The 20,937-nt window shown below is 42.1% G+C and overlaps 1 protein-coding gene across 3 annotated transcripts in view; it reads right to left on the reverse strand.

Moving 5' to 3' along the window:
• Positions 1–8,949: 8,949 nt before the first annotated feature.
• The window catches only part of WIF1 (WNT inhibitory factor 1), a 121,376-nt gene continuing 109,388 nt past the window's right edge, over positions 8,950–20,937 (reverse strand). For all 3 annotated transcript variants that reach the window (XM_068276759.1, XM_068276758.1, XM_068276757.1), the window contains one exon: positions 8,950–9,364. In XM_068276759.1, coding sequence (XP_068132860.1) covers positions 9,243–9,364 — 122 coding nt within the window. In that variant the 3' untranslated portion in view covers positions 8,950–9,242. The remainder of the gene's footprint in view (positions 9,365–20,937) is intronic.

Here is a 20,937-nt window from a genome sequence, read left to right on the forward strand (position 1 = left end):
AGTATAGCTAGTATAGCTGCCCCCAGTATAGCTGCCCCCCAGTATAGCTAGTATAGCTGCCCCCAGTATAGCTAGTATAGCTGCCCCCAGTATAGCTGCCCCCAGTATAGCTAGTATAGCTGCCCCCAGTATAGCTGCCCCCAGTATAGCTGCCCCCAGTATAGCTAGTTTAGTTGCCCCCAGTATAGCCAGTACAGTTGCCCCCAGAAAAGCTAGTATAATTGCCCCCAGAATAGCTAGTATAATTGCCCCCAGTATAGCTAGTATAGTTTCCCCCAGTATAGCTAGTTTAGTTGCCCCCAGTGTGAGGAAAGCCTGGAAGGAGGGGTGGCGGGGAGGGGAGCAGGACCCCCCACCTCCCTCACCTGGGTCCCCCTCCTTCTGGCGCTTCCCCCTCCTAATTAGCAGCAGCGGGCAGGAGCGGCGAAGAAGACTCACTCACCTGCTCCTGGCGATAGCGGCGGCGCATAGCGTCATCCTCACGCGACGCTGGTCTCCGACTTCTCTGTCACTCACTGTGCTTCCGCCAATCAGGAAGCACAGTGAGCGGTGGAGAGGGAGGAGACCAGCGTCACGTGACGATGACGCTATTTGCCATCGCCTGGAACGCAGGAAGGAGGTGAGTAAGTCCTCTTGCCCGCTGCTGCCCGTGCCCAACTGCTACAGTTGGCTGATGGTGTAATGGTTAAGGGCTCTGCCTCTGACACAGGAGACCAGGGTTCGAATCTCGGCTCTGCCTGTTCAGTAAGCCAGCACTAATTCAGTAGGAGACCTTTGGCAAGTCTCCCTTACACTGCTACTGCCAATAGAGCGCGCCCTAGTGGCTGCTGCTCTGCTCTGGCGCTTTAAGTCCGCAAGGAGAAAAGCGCAATATAAATGTTATTTGTCTTGTCTTACTAATTAGGAGGGGGAAGCGCCAGAAGGAGGGGACCCAGGTGAGGGAGGTGGGGGGTCCGGCCCCCCTCCCCGCCGCTTTCCCCGCCACCCCTCCTTTCCGTGCTGCTTCCCCTCCTGTCCTGCACAGGCCTCTGTGGGAGGCCTTGATGACACCCCCTGGGGCGCCCGACACCCGGTGCGGGGCGCCCCCTGCCGCCCTATGGTAGGGACGCCACTGGGGGTAGAAGCTGGACGTCAGATCGAGCCGCGTTAAGCGGCTCTTCATGCGTCCTGTGATGCTGTGATGCGTACTCTTGGACGCATGCGGCATCACGTGGTCCCGCCAGTCAATCGTCGCACAGAGCGGTGCTCCAGGAAGTTCCGTGCAGTGAATATTAATTAGCCATGTGCCTGGCCGAGGAGGAGGAGGGGGCGACCTCCTCCTCCAATACTACTGAGCATGTGCAAACAGTCTAACGCGGCTTAGCCGCGTAGAACGCACAGCATGCAGCACTTTGAAAGAACGTGAAGCGTTACAATGTAACGCAACGTGGGCACTGTGAACAGCCCATTGATTTTTCATTGCTATGCGGTGGGCTGCGTTACAGGCTGCACTAACGTGTGCCTGTAACGTCTTATTGTGAAAGCAGCCTAAAACTTTCTTTAAATTCTACTATTTTATTTCCTTTTAAAAATGAAAATTTCCTGGCTCTCATGCTGATTATTTACCTAGAACAGCTGAAGTTACGGAGGCAGATTTTGATGATGCAGGTGCACAGAAAAAGTGGAGCGAAGGGCAAAAAGACAAGTTGCAGCTGTTAAAAGTAGGATTCTGACTGGCTGCTCTCTGAAACTGATGCACTTTGGAATGATTGCTCCTTGCACCTGTCATTATCAATGGCATTGTAAAGCTGCCTTACAGTGGAGAAGCAGTGGAAAACATCATCTTCATATGTAATTTTCTTGCAAGGAGCCCCACCAATCCTCTTCAAAGTCCAATTTCCTCAAAATTCAAGGTGGAAAAGAAACAGTTTATATAAATAACTATTTATGGTAAATGATGCTGCCAAGGGGTCCCCTGGAGTTTGCAGTTAGATAATGTTTTGATATCATAAACACAGTACAGATTTACGTTAAAGCATTAGGAAAATGGAATGCAGTCCTCTTAAAAGTTCTAACCAGCCATCCTTCCAGTCATGTAAGCTAGGTAGGCAGCCAGAAATTGGACCAGCAAGCCAGTAATGGCAGCATCCATATTCATCCCATTTCAGATTTCTTTGGAAGGAATAATTCCACCTAGACTCAGTGAACATAAGTTGACCCAACTTAACATATTGTAATTCATAACTTTGATGTTACTTTTCATATCTACTTTTCAGTGGTTTCTCAGTTGCCACATTCTGAAAAGGTAAATTGCCCTGATTCAATCCCAACTATCATTAGCATTAAAGGACAACCAAGGTGACATGTGACAGGATAAAATAGACATGTGTATGTACAGTGCCAAGCCCACAAATTACTATGCTGTGTTCCTTTTCTTCTTTCTCTGCCCGAAAGAGTTAAACACCAGGTATGCCAGTGACAGTTTCTGCCAGGTCGGGACTGGGTCAGACTATAGCATAACCCTCACTGATAAGGAATTACAGCCATAAAATACTTTCCAGTCAGTAAAAGGCTTCTGGGAGCAGGAAATAGATAAAAAAGGAGTCAATAGTTCACAGATGTGAGCTCTGGCATACTTCAATGCATGTGTCATTGAGTAGAGACAATGGAACAGTGAAAACTTAAAATTTCATCAGTTTATTTTCACCTCGGATGTCCTTTAAGTGCTAGGGATGGTCTAACGTGTGTGACTATTTAGGGGCATTATTCAACTGTAAACAGTGCCATACACCAGTAACCTCACCTTCCAAACTGAGAAAAAAAACAACTTATGAATAAACATTTTCATTTTTTTTTTACGATTCCGGGTTCTATTCTCTTGATTCAACCAGTGTACTTTGATGTGGGTGCCAAAATAGATGAGGGAAATTTCAAGATGTAGCCACATGAGCTGTCAAGATCCTGTTGTAATAAGTCACTATTGCTTAGTGTTGATAATTCTGTGAAGATTGCTCAGTTCTCCATCCACTAGACATTAATAAATTAAGTAAAAGGATTGGACCTAGTACTGATCCTTGCAGGATCCAATGCTAACAATTTCCCATTTTTAGTATGAACCAGTTACCACCACTCTTTGCCTTCTATCCCAGTCGCCTGGTACTGCAGCTGGGGATGCAGGGGCTCACTCCAGCCCGCTGGCCAGATTTGGCCCTCAGACCCTTTAAATTTGGCCCGCAGGTGGTTTCCCCACTTTGCATTATGTTTGGCCCACTCTAGACCACCAGGGAAGCTATGTTGGAGGTGAAGCCCTAGAACACCAGGGAAGCCATATGGGGTGGTAGGGGGAAAAGCACTAAAACTGTATAGGGGAGGCTGGGGGTCTCTAGACACCAGAGAACTTTATAAGGGAGGAAGGTGGTCAGTAGACATTGAGGTTGGCCCACGACTAGGTCCCAGTGTACAATTTCGTCCCGCAGCTAGGTTCCAGTGTACAATTTTTGCCCACTTTGTATTTGAGTTTGACACCGCTGGGCTAGGGGAAAATATTTGTATGTGAATGAACAACCGTACATTCACATACAAATATTTCCCCCTAGCCCCTGCTAGAGGAACTGTTCATTCACATACAAATATTTTCCCCTAGCCCCTGCATCCCCAGCTGCGGTACCAGGCTACTATGGGGAACAAAAGCCTTAGCTAAGTCCAAGTTTAGTATATCTACTGCTTTTCCACGATCTATATTTGCATTTGAGACTTCATGGAAGCTGAGCATGCTCGTCACTGTATCTTGCAGCCTCTCAGTGTTCAGTACGTTCCCCAGTGCCTGCCAATAGCACAGCTATTGGGCATTCAAACCATATACTTTTACAGCATCTTATCTTGGAGGGTGTAGTGAATGCATGGTTTAGTTGGGCTTTAACATGTTTGACGTGTGTGATGTTTAAAGATCAAACAGAATAATAACAGATATCCATATGCCATTTTTAAAATATTGATTTAAATTAATATCTAGAATTATTTCTTTATTGACAATTTTAAATTATACAACCTTGATTGCAGGCACAACACACATTCAAAAACACATAATGCAACAAAGACTCCGATGTACTGCTTACAATTCAACTGACTCTTTATTTAATACATAATATTGTAACATTTACTGCAAGGACTCTGAAGCCAGTCTGATACGATTTTACACAATCTGTAATTTTTAAACGCTAGTTCATGTAATGCCGCTAACTAGAAAGGTAAGAGATCTTAATGTCAATATTGAACAATAGCGCATTTGGACACTTATACACCTGAAACAGCCTTCACATATTTTCATTGAAGCCAAACTATGGGTACAACTAAAAGCTATCCTTGTCTACAATGTCCTGCCCACTGATCTTTGCACACTCTAAAACATCTTTCAAATGCCTACATTCAATCTGAAGTTAGGGCTGGTGCACACTAAGAGCACTTTTGAGCACTTTTAAAAATGCTAGCACTTTGAAAAACGCATAGCTAATTTATGAATGGGATGGATCACACCAGAGCGATGTGCAAATGCGGGTCCTGTCGCATTTTTGCACTTTTCTGAGGCGATTCAGAGTATAGTATAGGAAAGTGGAAAATCAATCTGAAAAGCGCTAGAACAGAGCGATTTTCCAAGTGTTTTTGTTTCAGAAGCTGTCCAGTTCCAGCTCTACTGTAAAAAAAAAATAAAAAAATGCTACACCAAAACGCAACACAAATCGCTAGGCATGCTTAGAAAATTGCTAGGCACATGCCTAGAATCACTCTGAAAAATCACTTCAAATAGAGCTGAACGTTTGCGATTACGCTGGCACTTTTTGGTGTGCACTGGCCCTGAGATGAATATGTTGGCTGCCATTACTTTCCATATAAAAAACAACTATGGTCCAGAGACCAGAGAGGAGTCACATGAGGGAAGGGATGGTACCAATTTGACCAAATCTTTTTGCTCATTGTCTATCTAAGTCCTCTTGAAATAATGGTAGCTTATCTAACTACCCCAATGTTGGAAGATCATGCTCCATTTCACAAATACCCATTGCCTAAGCATCATGCTGATCCATCAACTCCCATACTTCCTGCAAAAACCTTACAGTCAATGATTCAGAAAATGCTAAAGGAATAGGATCAGCACAAAACCAAGCAATAAACATTACTGAACTAAAAAAATGTGAAATGAACAAAAAAAAACTCCCCACAAAAAACAGTAACAACAAAAACAAATACAAATTAGTAAGGCTATTATGTGCAGTTTAATGACTGTTTCCCATTGGAGATGCAAATTAAGCTGCCTGTGTAACCTGACAGGTCCTAGTTAGATGAGTCAGAAGATTTTAGGCTATTTGGTACCACTCCTTCCTTGCATGTGACTCTAACTATAAAATCACCTTCCATATTACTCTTCCTTCATGCTTCCTATAGATAAGCATGAGGAATATGGGCCATATGACTGTTCCAATGCCGGGAACACATGATGCAACTTCCAGGCCAATTGATGGGAATTGGATGATTATTTCCGACCTATCTGACCTGTTTCTGATAGATAAAGGAATCAGTTTTGCAGAGTTATCATCGAAAAATCAATCCCTTTATTCATCGGGAACAGTTTGGACATGTACACTCGATACAACTTCCTGTCAGATAACCCATCGATCGGACTGGAAACTGCATCATGTGTTCCCAGCATGAGCTTCTTTCCACAGTAATGAAGAAGGTGAGCTGTGAAACCAGCACCAGCATGGGACACCATTGAGTGAGCAACGTAATTCTACTTCCAAAGATGAATTAAAGTATTAGCAAAGATTTCCTTGTTTCTGTGAATGAGAACATTGTGGAAGATAAACACGTCTTTTAGCTGTTCCCAGAGATATGTTCCAAATACCACAAAAGAAAGAAAATAAAACATTAAATTATGACACAAAATTACTCATATAACTATATGTGGCACTAACGCAAGCCATACACTGTACAAAGGGAACCTAATCTGGTAAACTCCAAATATTTCCTTCATCGGACGTTGACTGGAGTGTAAGAATCGTTGCCAGTTGCGTGTGGTCCGGTATTAGTCATGGAGAGAATACGAAGACATAACAACAAAAGTTGTTTAGGTGATGCCTTTAATGACTAACTGTACAAGATTCCTTTGCAAGCTTTCGAAACTTTACGTTTCTTCTTCAGGGATTTTTCAGAGCTGAAGAAATTTAAAGTTTCGAAAGCTTGCAAAGGAATCTTGTACAGTTAGTGATTAAAGGTATCACCTAAACAACTTTTGTTGTTATGTCTTAAGAATTGTTGTACCATTCAACTGAAATCAGATGGCTGCGTACTAATAGATGCAATACAGAGTTATACAACAGTTGACCCTCTCTGCTACCCCACATGTATTCTGACTTACATAAATGAGTATCCTTCCTCCAGGATGAGTTGAGTTTTGCTCAAAATAAACCGAAGCTTTTATTTTTAAGCAATTTTTGTTTGATGCTATGGTATCAAGTCGGAAGTCTAATGGACGTGTATGACTAGCTTCGGTCATCACATCATTGCAATGCTGAGCAGGGTCTGCTTGGTGAATCGCAATTCACCTCTGTATATATCTATTTCACAAGGCAGTGCTATATGCAAACATTACATAGCAATAATTGTTTAATCTGGCTGAGCTATATAGAAATCTGATTTTCTCTAGGCCACTGAATTACCATTTTACAAAATCCTGTATAATGGCCCATTGCTTCAGTACAAAGTATCGTACTGCTACCAGAAATAGAGAGTACACATAAAAAATTGTGTTGCTTTTGCATTTCCAGATACAATTATGATTTTGAAGTGTTTGTTCATTTTAGTAATGAGCAAATAGTTCTCCTGACTTGCAAATATCCTCTAACCCAGGAAGGAAATTAAATGCAGCCAATGAAAGACTCTAGCAGCAAGTCGGTTAACCAGCTAACAGCTAACTGACCAGCAGCTATGGGCTGTGATTGGCTCAATTTCTTTCTCTTTCTGGGTCAGTGGAAATTCACATGCTAGGAACATTTTTCATTAGACTCATAATTGAGATGAAGCCACTGTGCATCACAGTGCAGTCAGTGTGGGCAGATGCAATTTCACGTAGGTTTACAGAAATATTCATAGGGGGTGATTTATCAAAGTTGAGTAAGTGAAAAATAGTTTTTTTTCCCATAGCAGCTAATCAAAATGTACCTATCTATTTTTTTGTTCTACAATCATAATGTAACAAATCTTAGTAGAAGTATAGGCCACATATCCATTTGTGTACAGGTTTTTGAAATTGGCTCTATTATATTTAAAGAGTTAAGCAGATGGGGATGATTAAGTGTGCAAATCTTACACCAGTACCTGTGTTCATTTGACAGAGAACAGGTAAAAGAAAACTAACAGTGAGAAAACTCACACTTAATTGGGTTTAATTCTCGAAGGAAGAAATGCTGTAAATACATTTGATTTGGCAAACAGCTCTAACTCTCCCCACTGGCCACTAACCCCCCCCCCCCCCCCCTTCCAAATCTTGTCTGAAGGCACTGACTGGTGATCAGAATATATCTTCCATTTGCCAGTGTGCTGTTTCATTTGCACATGGCTGATACACCACAGATAATTATTCCTCTAGTAACAGTGGATTCTGGCCTAACTGTAACACAGACCTACACTGTATTAAGTTAAAAACCACATATGTTGAAAACGTTCCTACTAAAATAATCATAAACATCCATAAGATATCTCCTGGTGTATCTGCAAATGCCAGATCAACTGCTTTGAGTTAAGGTACCTTTACAATAGGCACGCTGCAATTTGTAGGCTTGGGCTTACATATTAAACTTGTTTCTTGCTATGTGTGGGTCTGCTTTCCTTTGCATGAATAGTTTACATGTTCAGATGACATTGTACCCCACAATGCTCCCGTGAGGCAGATCGTGAGCTTGACCACCTAGAAAAGGTCCTCTTTCCCGAAGGATAATTAAATGTACTGTTTATTTACAAAGGATACTGTTAGTATTTATCATGTACTTAAGAGACCACTATATCAAAAAATAGTAAAATTTTAAAAATATAAAAACATAAATAAAAAGTACATTTCTCCCAGAGTAAAATGTGCTATAAAATACTTTTCTCCTATGTTCCTGTCACTTAGGGTGGCCACTAACAATCCAATCTTTTTCATCCAATCTTACCATTTCTATGTAATATAAGGGAACTGCCTATAGTAATCCATTCAATATATTCACTGTTTACTCTTCTATTGCATATATTTGGTAAGATTGGATGAAAAAGATTGGATCGTTAGTGACCACCCTTACAGTAGACCTCTTCATGGAGGATTCTCAGGGTTTTCTTTATTTTCAAAAACACTTAGTGAATGGCAGTTGCTCAGTCCAACTGCCAAAATAGTGTTCAAACAGGTAGGGGGTGGCCTGCATCTTTGTATAGATCCCTTCCAGGTAATGCTTTTGTAAAGAATAAATTAAATACTGAGGATCCCCCATGAAGAGATGGACTAGTCCAATACCTGTCCGGTCCATCAGATATATACTAACTACTGAAAGCAACAGCAACATAGGATACAAATAATTTATAGCTCACTTCTTATTTGTATGTTTTACATGTATTTTACATTTTAAAATGTTTTGATGATAGTGGTCCTTTAACACAGTTTCTATGTGCAGACTGGAACTCTATTTGACAGGTTCACGTTAAATAGTAATCTATGCTCTGTAATAAAATATATGGTGCTCAGAGGCGTTTTCTGCAAAGTAAATGCTGTGGTAAGCTGCAGACCTTGACCACCACGCACACGTACTGGTTTAAAGGTAATCTCTGATAAGTGCACATCAGCCACGTGTAAATGAGTCCTGATTACCAGTCTCCATGCACCATAATACTCTTTAGAGAAAGATCCCGGTACAATTAAGCAATTAATAGATCAGATCATCTAAAACAGTCCACTGACAGTGCTCCTCAGCTCTCCCTGGGCACTCTTATTTATTAATGAAATATTGATAAGCACTTGACAAATTTGACATGGGTTTGAAGAACCACTGAAGAAGCAGAAATCAGTCAGAGACCATTAAACTCATATTACAGTCGCATGGAATGAAATGGTACATCAGTGGTTTATACTGAAGCTAGAGAGATTCAGACCAGTAATCCTGAACTGTGATCATACAACACATGAAAGGTTAATGAATGCTCTGAACTCGATGTAATATAAAAGCTTTCAGATGTGCTGGGCTTCACCAGATATAATTGGACTCGGGTGGAACATGCCTGTCATCAGTCCGTTTAGGAGAAGGTGTGTTCTGTCTGTTCTTGGTGCCTGTTGGCCTCAGGGCATTCATGAGGTTGGCTCCGTACCCTGAAAAATTACCCAAAGTTCAACAGACAAAATGAGAAAAACAGACATTCTGTCATAATACACACGTAACAAAACTATTCTCTGCCACTTTCAACTGTAGTATTAAAACAGGTATTTTTTCCACAGCAGATCAGGCTGACACTCGTACACATCAGCGCTGCGTAATATGTTGGCGCTTTATAATACAATAAATACAATAAATAAATTACACATAGGCCCTGGTTTACCAAAGCATCTCTGGAAGAGAGATCACTCGGTAACAATAGAAATCATAAGTAATCCTTGCCTTTAAAGTAAAAAAGTACAGTATGTTATTAGGTAGTAAGCTTTGTACCTCCCGTATGGGTCAGATCAGACCACAGCAGGGGTTACTTCAACTGTAATACATTTGCAGATGTGTACTATAAAGCCCTAGTTCAGACTTTTTAATTTATGTTGTGAAGAATATTTTACTATTTGCAATGCACAGTTTTGTGTATTGCACATGAACCATTTTTTGCATTATTCATTTTTTTAATTACGTGGCCATGTGGCTGTGCAATGCTGACTACCTGTTCTAATGTCAGATACTGCTTGTCTGGATCACAAAGCAGTCTATAAGCTTCCCAAACTTCTCCTATTGCATCATCACCCACAGGAGACCATTAAGTAGGTGGGAGGGCACCAGCCAGTCTTTTTTTTGTTTTCCTCACACAGAGCTGACCCTGCCCACATCCACTCTGTTCTCCACAGGAAGGAGCATGTGGGTGTGGTCAGATATAATGGGCCAATGCACAGGAAGAAACTCTCACTCTAATTGCAGATCTATACTTTGTGAACATATTGGGAAATGACTCACTACGACTTATTAATCTGCGACAGCTGTATCAAATATGAAAACTGTAAGTAATAAGTAATGACATAAGTTTTATATTCCCCTCCAGCTCTGATGTCAGTCCAAAAATGAGCATAATGGCTGCGGCTAGGGGTGCCATTGTTGGAAATAATCCAACACAGCGTCAGCCCATGGTGTCTGTCACTTTGATCCCCCCTGACACCAAACTGTGCCACTGTGCCACATAATATAAATATTACAGAGGAGCTCCCCATTGCTATCAGATCTACTGTAGTCTAGCACATCATCAGCCTACTTGGATTAAAGTTATTCATGTCAAGTCCAACACTTTTATCCCCTTCGGCACCATGCAGTGGCGTGTAATTACGTATTAAGCTTGCGCACATGCGATGTGGATCAGCAGTGCACAAGCAGGCGCCAGCCCTGCCCCCCACTGATAGACGGGTCACCAGTAGAGAACACACTGGCACCCACTGCAGCAGCACAGGCAGATCATCCACATCTCACAGGGGGAATGTGGGTGATCTGAAAATAGGATTGGAAAGGGTTAAAAAGTAGTCAGATAAATTGCACAGCTCCACTTATGATCTCCAGTCTGGTGATCTGCTCCTGGAGAAGCCTTAGGAAACCAGGTACCTAATATACCTGCAGTATAACTAAAGCAATAGTAAAAAAAACATAGTGCAATTACATTTACAATAGTATTACATTTATAAATATAATGTAGAAGACGTCTGTCTTCAAGAAGCAGAAGTAATAAACACGTTTACATTGAGTGAAACTGGTGCAGATTTCACTATAGTGTTCATTATAACATTTAATGGTTATAGAACAAAATATTGCACATAAAGGGTTAACAGCAATGAAAGACATCAGTACCCCCCGCGCCTCCTTTGCAACATGCTGGTAACAGATCATTGCATCTCGTAAATGGAATGGAATGCCCTGGCATTATGACTGTCATGGGGACCCTTTTACCCACTTTCTTCTACAGTCCTATTTACATCTTTTATTTCAAACAAATAACACATAACATATACTTCAGTATCAGCTAATGGAGATCTGAAAAAAGGAGAATGTCAAAAATGTAATTAGCCTAGTCAATGTACAGCTTCTCAGTCTTTGTTACATTTGGAACATTTGCCTTTTTTTAAAAATACAATAACAATAAAGTCAATGTGCTTGGTTCTGGTCTTCTGCAACATATGATCCCAAGGCAGGGTACTGGGATACAGTGGAGTAGCTTAGGAGCTCTGGGCCCCAGTGTGAGTTTTACATTGGGCCCCCTCAAGCACTCTACACATAACAATAGATATGGAGCCCCAAAACCTGCAAAGGACAGCTGCAGTGTCAGAGAGGTGTAAGCTGGAGAGGCGACCAGACTATTAATGGATACAACACATCATATAGAGGCGATCATTACCAGCTTAACACCAATAAAGAGCTAATAAAGTGATTGAAGAAGGGCCCCTACTGGGCTTCCCTGGTCCAGGGGCCCTGGTGCGATCACTATTGCTACCCCACTGCTGAATTAAGTAATGAACTTAAAACAATCCTGTCCTGTAATGATCTGCCCTGTCTCTCCTACGCTCTTTCTAAAGCCTGTAATGACTAGATCACTGTGTCTCCAGGAATATCTTTTTTGTGCACGTTCTTCAGAAAATCTAGGATACGAAAATAAGACACAATTTTATAAATAGTTGCACATGTACAGATGTCTTTTAATGTTTTCACATGTGCAGCATTTGCTGTAAAATAAATAAGAGCAATTCCATGCATAACTCTGCAAAAGCAATATGTTGGAAGGAAACATTGTATCATGTATGTGTTCCTGCTTATGGGTATCTGGTCATGGGCTATAAATCACCTTGAATAAAAGAAGAGAAAAAAATCCTACTTTGCAAACATGCTTCCTATAGCATTGCCTACTTTGTGAATATTTTGATTGTCCTGTCCTCAAGTGCCACCAACAGTGCATGTTTTGTGGCAATCCACAGAGGTAGATAATCAGCTCTGCTGAGACACTAATTACCCCACCTGTACCCCACCTGTGAATGGTTGTGGTTTTCTGCAAGACATGTATTGTTGGTGGTACTTGAGGACAGGGTTGGGAAGCCCTGGTCTAGATAGTCACAGGAGTGTGTTTGGTTTAAATAAAATCATGTAGAGGATTACATGACAGAAAAGTATTACTAAAGCTGTATACTACTTAGCCTTGCTATTTCAGCACTGTGGGCTGCTATTGCAAACATAACTCTGCTGATCCCTGGTGAGTTATGTCAATGTTCGGTTAGATTGAGGTTATAGATACACTCATCTTGAATACTGATCATTTGGTTTAGATCACAGCAGGTGTGTCTCCTTCCATAATGTCTCCAATCCACTACCCTCTAGATCAGTGATGTCCAACTGGCGGCCCGCGGGCCGCATCCGGCCCACCAGGCCTTCTGCTGCGGCCCCCCTGCTGTATCAGCGTTAGCCCCGAGTCCTCAGAGCTGAGGGGACTCTTTTTTTTTTTAAATCTTTTCCCCCATTCCTCGGCTATAATGTAATATTTCCAGCCCCCTCCGCTCCTCTCCCCTCGTTCCCCCGTGGTGCTGTCGCCTCACCTCTCAGATCGGCGGCAGGCAGGATATAGGAACCAGCCACACCAGCGCACGGCAGCCGCATGGGGGACTTTAAATGCTGGACGTGACCGATGATGTCACTTCCTGCATTTAAATTCACTGCACGGCTGCCGTGCGCTGGTGTGCCTGGTTGCTATCTCCTACCCAGTCCGATCTGAGAGGTGAGGCGGCGGCAGCAGCAGTAGCTGCAGCAGCAGCACGGGAGAACGAGGGGAAGGGAGGGGAGCGGAGGGGGGCTGGAAATATTACATTATAGCAGCCAATCTGACTGCGTTTTGTGGGGACATCTGCAGCCAATCTGAGGGCATTTTGTGGGTACATCTGCAGCCAATCTGAGGGCATTTTGTGGGGACATCTGCAGCCAATCTGACTGCGTTTTGTGGGGACATCTGCAGCCAATCTGAGGGCATTTTGTGGGTACATCTGCAGCCAATCTGAGGGCATTTTGTGGGTACATCTGCAGCCAATCTGAGGGCATTTTGTGAGTACATCTGCAGCCAATCTGAGGGCATTTTGTGGGGACATCTGCAGCCGATCTGAGTGCATTTTGTGGGTACATCTGCAGCCAATCTGAGGGCATTTTGTGGGTACATCTGCAGCCGATCTGTGTGCATTTTGTGGGGACATCTGCAGCCAATCTGAGGGCATTTTGTGGGGACATCTGCAGCCAATCTGAGGGCATTTTGTGGGTACATCTGAAGCCAATCTGAGGGCATGTTGTGGGTACATCTGCAGCCAATCTGAGGGCATTTTGTGGGTACAACTGCAGCCAATCTGAGGGCATTTTGTGGGGACATCTGCAGCCAATCTGAGGGCATTTTGTGGGGACATCTGCAGCCAATCTGACAGCATTTTGTGGAGACATCTGCAGCCAATCTGAGGGCATTTTGTGAGGACATCAGCAGTCAATCTGAGGGCATTTTGTGGGGACATCTGCAGCCAATCTGACAGCATTTTGTGGGGACATCTGCAGCCAATCTGAGGGCATTTTGTGAGGACATCAGCAGTCAATCTGAGGGCATTTTGTGGGGACATCTGCAGCCAATCTGAGGGCATTTTGTGGGGACATCTGCAGCCAATCTGACAGCATTTTGTGGGGACATCTGCAGCCAATCTGAGGGCATTTTGTGGAGACATCTGCAGTCAATCTGAGGGCATTTTGTGGGGACATCTGCAGCCAATCCGAGGGCATTTTGTGGGGACATCTGCAGCCAATCTGAGGGCATTTTGTGGGGACATCTGCAGCCAATCTGAGTGCATTTTGTGGGTACATCTGCAGCAATCTGAGTGCATTTTGTGGGGCAATCTTCTCCGAATTTGAGTGCATTTTGTGGGGAAACTGGTGCTAGATTTTTTTTTTCCTCGGGAAAAGGGGGGGGGGGTTTGTGAGGTGTTTCTGCCAGCCCTCCACCATGTGGCCTGGAAAAAAACGGCCCTCCATGCCCGCGAAGTTGGACAGCACTGCTCTAGATTGTAAACTTGCAAGGGCAGAGACCTCCTAGTGTTTCTTATTCTGATGTACTGTAACTTCCTATATGAACATGCACCAGTATTGGTGATGTCTCAAACCACACATCAACAATGTATGTATTTGTATTGCTGGATGTCCTAATTGTATATGTATATTACATGCTCCCCACTATTTGTTTTGTACTATGTACAGCGCTATTGAAGATGTTGGCACTATATACAGTACATAAAAAATAGTAATAATAATAAGAAGGGAAACTTGGCATACTTTGTAACCACCTTGGTTTTGACAGGTATCTAAATGGTCACCTGATCACCTGCCACCTTCAGGGTATGGAAGAGGTACTTAGTGAGCAGAGAGGACATTTCTCAGGGTCCGAGCTTATTTCTAGGGGGCATGTAGAGTGCAGCATTTGTAGGACAATTATAATTGGTTAATTCAGCTCGCTTCACACACTAACTCTATACCTCAATCCACCTGCGGGCTTGCAAAAGTTCAAACTGCTTTACCGACATACAGATCAGAACATAAATTTCAAAAAACTTGCGCTACCACACAGTCCACTAATGAAAAAAGTCCCCACTCGTGTACAATTGTCGATTGGATCAACTTAGATCTATCTTCAAATCAAATGCACCTCAGGAGATAAAAACATGGAGAAATTTCATCGCATAGGCTGTCAGAACAATAGAAATCTTCCACCCACTATAATTCGTGCAAAGTCTTATGAGGTATCCCCACCTTCATGTGCTCCACCACCTCTAGGACCACTCTCACTGTAAGGCTTGGTGGTGTATTCTCCACAGTCAGCATGCAACGCATGAGCTGACGTGAAGGAGGTACACACACTAGCACAAGGAAACAGGCTATCCCTAGTATAGTGGAGGGGAGGACTGACTCCAATAGGAGATTGTGGCGCACAGAGCCAGTGCAGATCCGACAGCCACAAACAATACTTTCGCTATAACGTCTCAGCGCAAAGTAGCGCTGAGCGCATAAACCAGAACTGAGGAGATCAGGACAGGTAGACAGAATGAACGCTTGCTAGCTAGCCGCTACTTAGTGACAGCAAGCGTCCACAACAAGACAGACTGGAATGAGGCAGCCAATGCGTTGCAGCGATGGCGTGCCTCACAAAGACAGGACAGGATAGTCAGGAAATAGCAGGATCAAGATAGATGAACGTAACACAGACAAATATACAATAAGTATGTTTTCCTAGCGTATTACAATTACAGCTATCAATGAAACTATTTGTAACGTCTGACTAACATATGTATATATCGGCAATGAACCGATATATGACATAAGCAGGAACGCTGACTAGGACTGGAGTAATACAGGGAACAGGACTCAGAAGGATTCGCTATCTCTTCGCAGAGATGAACGCAATCCACAAATGGTAACAGAACAGGATTCAGAAGGATTCGTTATCTCTTTGCAGAGATGAACGCAATCCACAAACGGTAACAGAACAGGATTCAGAAGGATTCGTTATCTCTTCGCAGAGGACATTTAAAGGACATTTAAAGGACAATTAAAGGACAATTAAAGGACATTTCTTAGGGTGTGTGTAACTGCAGTTCTAGTCTGTCATATCTAAAAGGGGACTGTTTCCTTAATGTGCCTGTTTTTGAAGAATTACATTTTGCCATTGTTACAGTAATTAAAAAAATGTAATCGACGTTGCAGGTACAATGGCAGTTACTCAGCTAATAGAGTTCCAAAATTGTCAGTTATTGCCATGGCTACTTTGTGCCAAAAATTGTAGCTTAGTGTGGGTACAGCTGTAGTTAAACAGTCTAGCTGCTTAGTTACTCTGTTGTACTGGTCCAAGCCCTATCCCATACAGCTATATCAATCCCTGCCATGTACTGATAAGGGCCAAAAGTCCGAAACAGGCTGTCTACATGTGGGGTTGGTGTGGCTGTGTAATATTCAAAGCTATAGGCTTGCTATACACCAGCGGTTCTGGATGCTTGTCTGGCTTACAGGGGCGAAAAGAGATAATTTGCATATTCAGTAGTGGTGCATTGTGGGTAACCACAAATGTTCACTTAGCTGAATTATTGCAAATTTCCTTCTGTTTTAAGAAGGCAAATTTCACCAAGCATTGCTTATTAGTAGGAAGGCTTTTCGATCTCTTTTATTCCCCTACACATTCCTAGTGGTTTGGGTCACCTTGAGCTGCTTGGTTACTCTGAGTTCTAAAAGCAGACTGTCATTTTTGTGTGCTGCTTTTAAATGTTTCACTTGTTATTGCACAACGCTTTGGGGTTTCTTTATAAACGTCATAATGATTTTTTTTTTTGTAGTATCGTTGAAATTTCCCTCATTTGTCTGACAACACAACTACGTGGAGGTAGGACAACATATACAGCCAGCAATGCCCCTGTTGCACTCTTATGTCAGTCCTTCTGCTGTTTGTACCCACACCCTCCCATGGAGGAGGTACATAACATAACTAAAATTGGGACTCAAAGTGCTGAAGCTGAGACGATCAATGGCCAACTTAGGGCACGTTCAGTAAACCGCCATATTCAGAGTCTGATATCACAGTTGAGTGCCAACTACTGGAAGAACCCCAATATGTTTACCAGTATGTTTTGGGCATGTGGCAGAGTACTGAAATGTCTGGAGTAGACCCATACAAAAACAGGGAAAAGATGCAAGCTTCATGCAGATAGAGTCCTGGCTGAGAGTCAAACTCAAAGCCCTAGTGGTGAAACGCAAGAGTGTTATCCATTATGCCAATGTGCCACCGAGATACAGTATTTGTAAGTTTGAAGATGAGAAGGAGAACTCATGACAGTGATATAAAGCTGGGTGATGGATAGTGGGCCACCAGAACGCACTCCTCCTCACCAGGCCATTGGCAGTTATTACAAGGTTCACGGTCCTTCCTCACACACAACATTATCGCAACTGTTAAAAAAAAGTCTACTGAAAAGCAGTTCTGTTTGTCAGTACTACCACAAAGCAGCTCATGCTCTCTAGAATGCCTAGTGCATCATTAGGGAACTCTGACACATCCCTGGCCTATTACATGAAAAGTATGCATTAACTAACATTTTTTTCTCCAGCACTGCAATCCTTCACTTGAAGATTTCTTTTTAGTTTGATGGAATAACATCGCCAGCACTTGAAATCAAACTCATTACTGCAAAGTTCTGCTCTTGGCTCTTTTAAAGAAGATCCCTTGTTATGCTATTGCTGTATGTGCATATTATGACTCTTACTCCATGTCCCAGTTTGTTCAGCATACTTACAGATTTTGTAAACAGTTCTGCACAGTGCATGAATGCATAAGCACAGATCTGTTTGAAGTCTGGTTGCACTCTATAATAGTACCTATCATTATCTGCCAGCATCATCAGATTAAAAGCTTGCATTGGACAGCAGCCAAACCTTTTCTGCCAGTTCAAACTTCTGTGGTGGTCTGGCTCCCGCCATGCTGGGCTTCTGAAGGTAAAAGAGACCCTAGCTCTCAGTCATGTTGAGTGACATTGGGAAATAGGCAATACTCAGACAGGGTGTAAGCATAGAATGATCCGTGTAGTAAAAGAAGACTATTACAAAGTGGCAACCATATTAGTCTTGCACTTGGCTTGATACACTTTTCATTTGTAAAATAATGAAGCCAACCTCATCTATTTCTCTAAAGTTTAGCCAGGACATTAAATTGTACTTGGTCATATAATGCTCAGTCTGACTAAGTATTTTAGTCTCTCTACTGATAGCTGTACAGACAATCAGATTTGGCAAGGTCAAATATGCCTGCTATTTGCCATGGAGAGAGGAGGAAAGGGCAATACCCATCACTAGAATGGTCAAAAATCATCTAATGCCTGTAAACAGCTTCAGTTCTAATGAATATTTGCCTGTAGTGTGACATTTTTAATTTTTTTATACCCAAATAGCCCAATTTGGTAAAAAAAAAAAAAAAAAAAAGAAAAGAAAAAAAAAAAGAAAAGTAAAGTAGAGCAAAGGTAATACAACATTTTTATCCAAAAAAAAAAAAGAGGTTTTAGTTGTCAATTTATGCGGTAAATTTGTATTTACAGGTAGTCCCCGACTTACGAACGACCGACTTACGAATGACCTGATACAAACTGCATGGATTCTCTGTCTTCATGGGAACAAGTAAAAAAAAAATTTTAATTGGACTTGTAGTTTTTGAGAAAATCGATTTTAAAAAAATCTAAGAAAAAGTGGCTTTTAAACTTGTATAAACAGGTGCAAAGGGCAGAGGTGACACAGAGGGGGACACTGGAGGCACAGGGGGGCACAGAGGAGGTACAGGGGACAGAGCTGGCACAATGTTCCGACTTAAGAACAGATTCAGGTTAAGAACGAACCTACAGTCCCTATCTCGTTCGTTAACCGGGGACTACCTGTACTGGTATTTACATTGCTGAACAGATTCCATGCTTTCATTCTGATGGAGTCAGAAAAACAAAAGTACACTTGCTGCTTTGTAGTGCATATAACCAGTAGGGATGGTCAGAAATGCCAATTTCCGATTCCGCCAAAAATCCACTTTCCGCCATTGCCGATTACAGCTACCGATTCCGCTTTCCGTTACCGATTTCCGCATTCCTATGCGGATTTCTGCTGAAATTTACGCCAAATTTAACATTGATTTTCTCAAAAACGACAAGGTCTTTAAAAAAAAAAAAAATCCCTCTTGTTCCCACTCTTCTGCTTAACATACCCTGACCATTGACTGTAATGTAAAATGCGGAAAATCTGCATTACTGATATGCAGTAATTTTATGACAATCAGAAGACGCAGAATGAATACACCAATCAGAGAATGGGGATTTAGACGAAATTTCAGAATTCTCTGATTGGCTTCTTCATTCTGAGTCTTCTGATTGGCTTACAATTACTGCATATTGATAATTTTACATTACAGTCAATGGCGCCGACTTTAGAGGTTAATAGCAAAGCCCCCATAGAAACACCAAATGTTCAGGGTATGTTAAAGGACAACTGTAGGGAGGCTGCCATGTTTTTTTTCCTTTTGTGCAATACCAGTTGCCTGGCTGTCCTGCTGATCCTTTGCCTCTAATACTTTTAGCCATAGACCCTGAACAAGCATGCAGCAGATCAGGTGTTACTGACATTAATGTCAGAACTGACAAGATTAGCTGCATGCTTGTTTCTGATGATATTCAGACACTACTGCATCCAAATGATCAGCAGGGCTGCCAGGTAACTGGTATTGCTTAAGGGGGAATAAATAAGGCAGCCTCCATATACCTCTCCCTACAGTTGTCCTTTAAGCAGAAGAGTGGGAACAAAAGGAAAAACATCTTTTAAAAAGATCTTGTAGTTTTTGAGAAAATCAATGTTAAAGTCGGCAGAAATTTTAGCGTAAATCTCCACGATTTCCGCGAATATCCGCCTACCGCACTTGTATTACCAATTTCTGAAATCCGATGCGGAAATGCAATGTCCGATCGGAAATGTGAAAATTACATTTCTGTGGAATCCGAACAAGCATCCCTAATAACCAGCAGATTATGTTTGCTCACCAGATGAAATACTAAAGGGTGCCACAGCTCCCCTCACTTACAACCCAGAGGTCAGTGGTATGGAGGAATGAATGGGAACCTACATTTAAAAAATCTCAGACTTCACTGATCTAATACAAATGTAACATCATTTTTATGTGGGAGGCACCCAATAGACAAGTACAGATTCAAAACTTCCTTGTTAGGTTAACGATACCTCGTGGGGTGAAAATACCATCCCACTCCATGTGGGGAATCTTATTTTTTTTCATGAAGATGCTGTTTAGTTCAGCATTCTCCTGCTAGTCTTACAGCTCCTGGTGCCTTTTTCAGTGTGCAGTGAGATGTAGTGTGACCTCTTCCCTCCCAGGCACTTATCACTATGCTGGAAACTAGGATCACATGCTACGCCACAGTTCTGGCCCAGTGCTGGCTCCCACTGACAAATGTCAGTCAATGCTGTGAAATTTTGGATCAGCCTTACTACCCTGAGAGTGTATTTCAGGGTAATCCTGAGTGATTTCTCTTTCTGAGTAATGTTCCCCGTTGGTGTGTAGCTGCTGTTTGCAAAGTTCACAATCTGGTTACTACCACAGCTGTTTTTTTATTACAAAATAAAGCTCATTAAATTCATTTTCAAACACTAGTAAGGTTGCTGGGTGAAAATTATTTGAATTTCCAACCTATTAGTTAAGTGCAATGAATCAGTGAAAAGCTCATGCAGGGAATTCCAATGTGGAGAAGTGAGGGCTCTCCGTCATTTAGCAACTGGGGAAGCAATGAGATAGGACAGCAGATGTGGCTTCTGCAAACTAGGTAAAAGAAATATAGACGAAGAACAGAGGAACAGAAATGAACAAAAGAAGGGAAAGGATGAAGAAAAGAAAAATTACAAATACAAAACAACTGAAAGCTGAATTAATGGTGAAGAACAAAACAAATACAAAGGAACAGGTATGAAGAATAGAAAAATTACAGATAAAGAACAGAAGGGGAAAAAAGGAAAGAACAGTTACAGAATGAAAAGGGAATAAAAAAAAGGAAAAAAATATATTTACCAAATAGATTTAATAGATTTTAATACAGTTTAAAAAAATGTATGTAATTTCTTTTTCACAGTA

This window comes from Hyperolius riggenbachi, chromosome 3 (assembly GCF_040937935.1).
Source record: "Hyperolius riggenbachi isolate aHypRig1 chromosome 3, aHypRig1.pri, whole genome shotgun sequence".
In the NCBI taxonomy this organism is placed as follows: Eukaryota; Metazoa; Chordata; class Amphibia; order Anura; family Hyperoliidae; genus Hyperolius; species Hyperolius riggenbachi.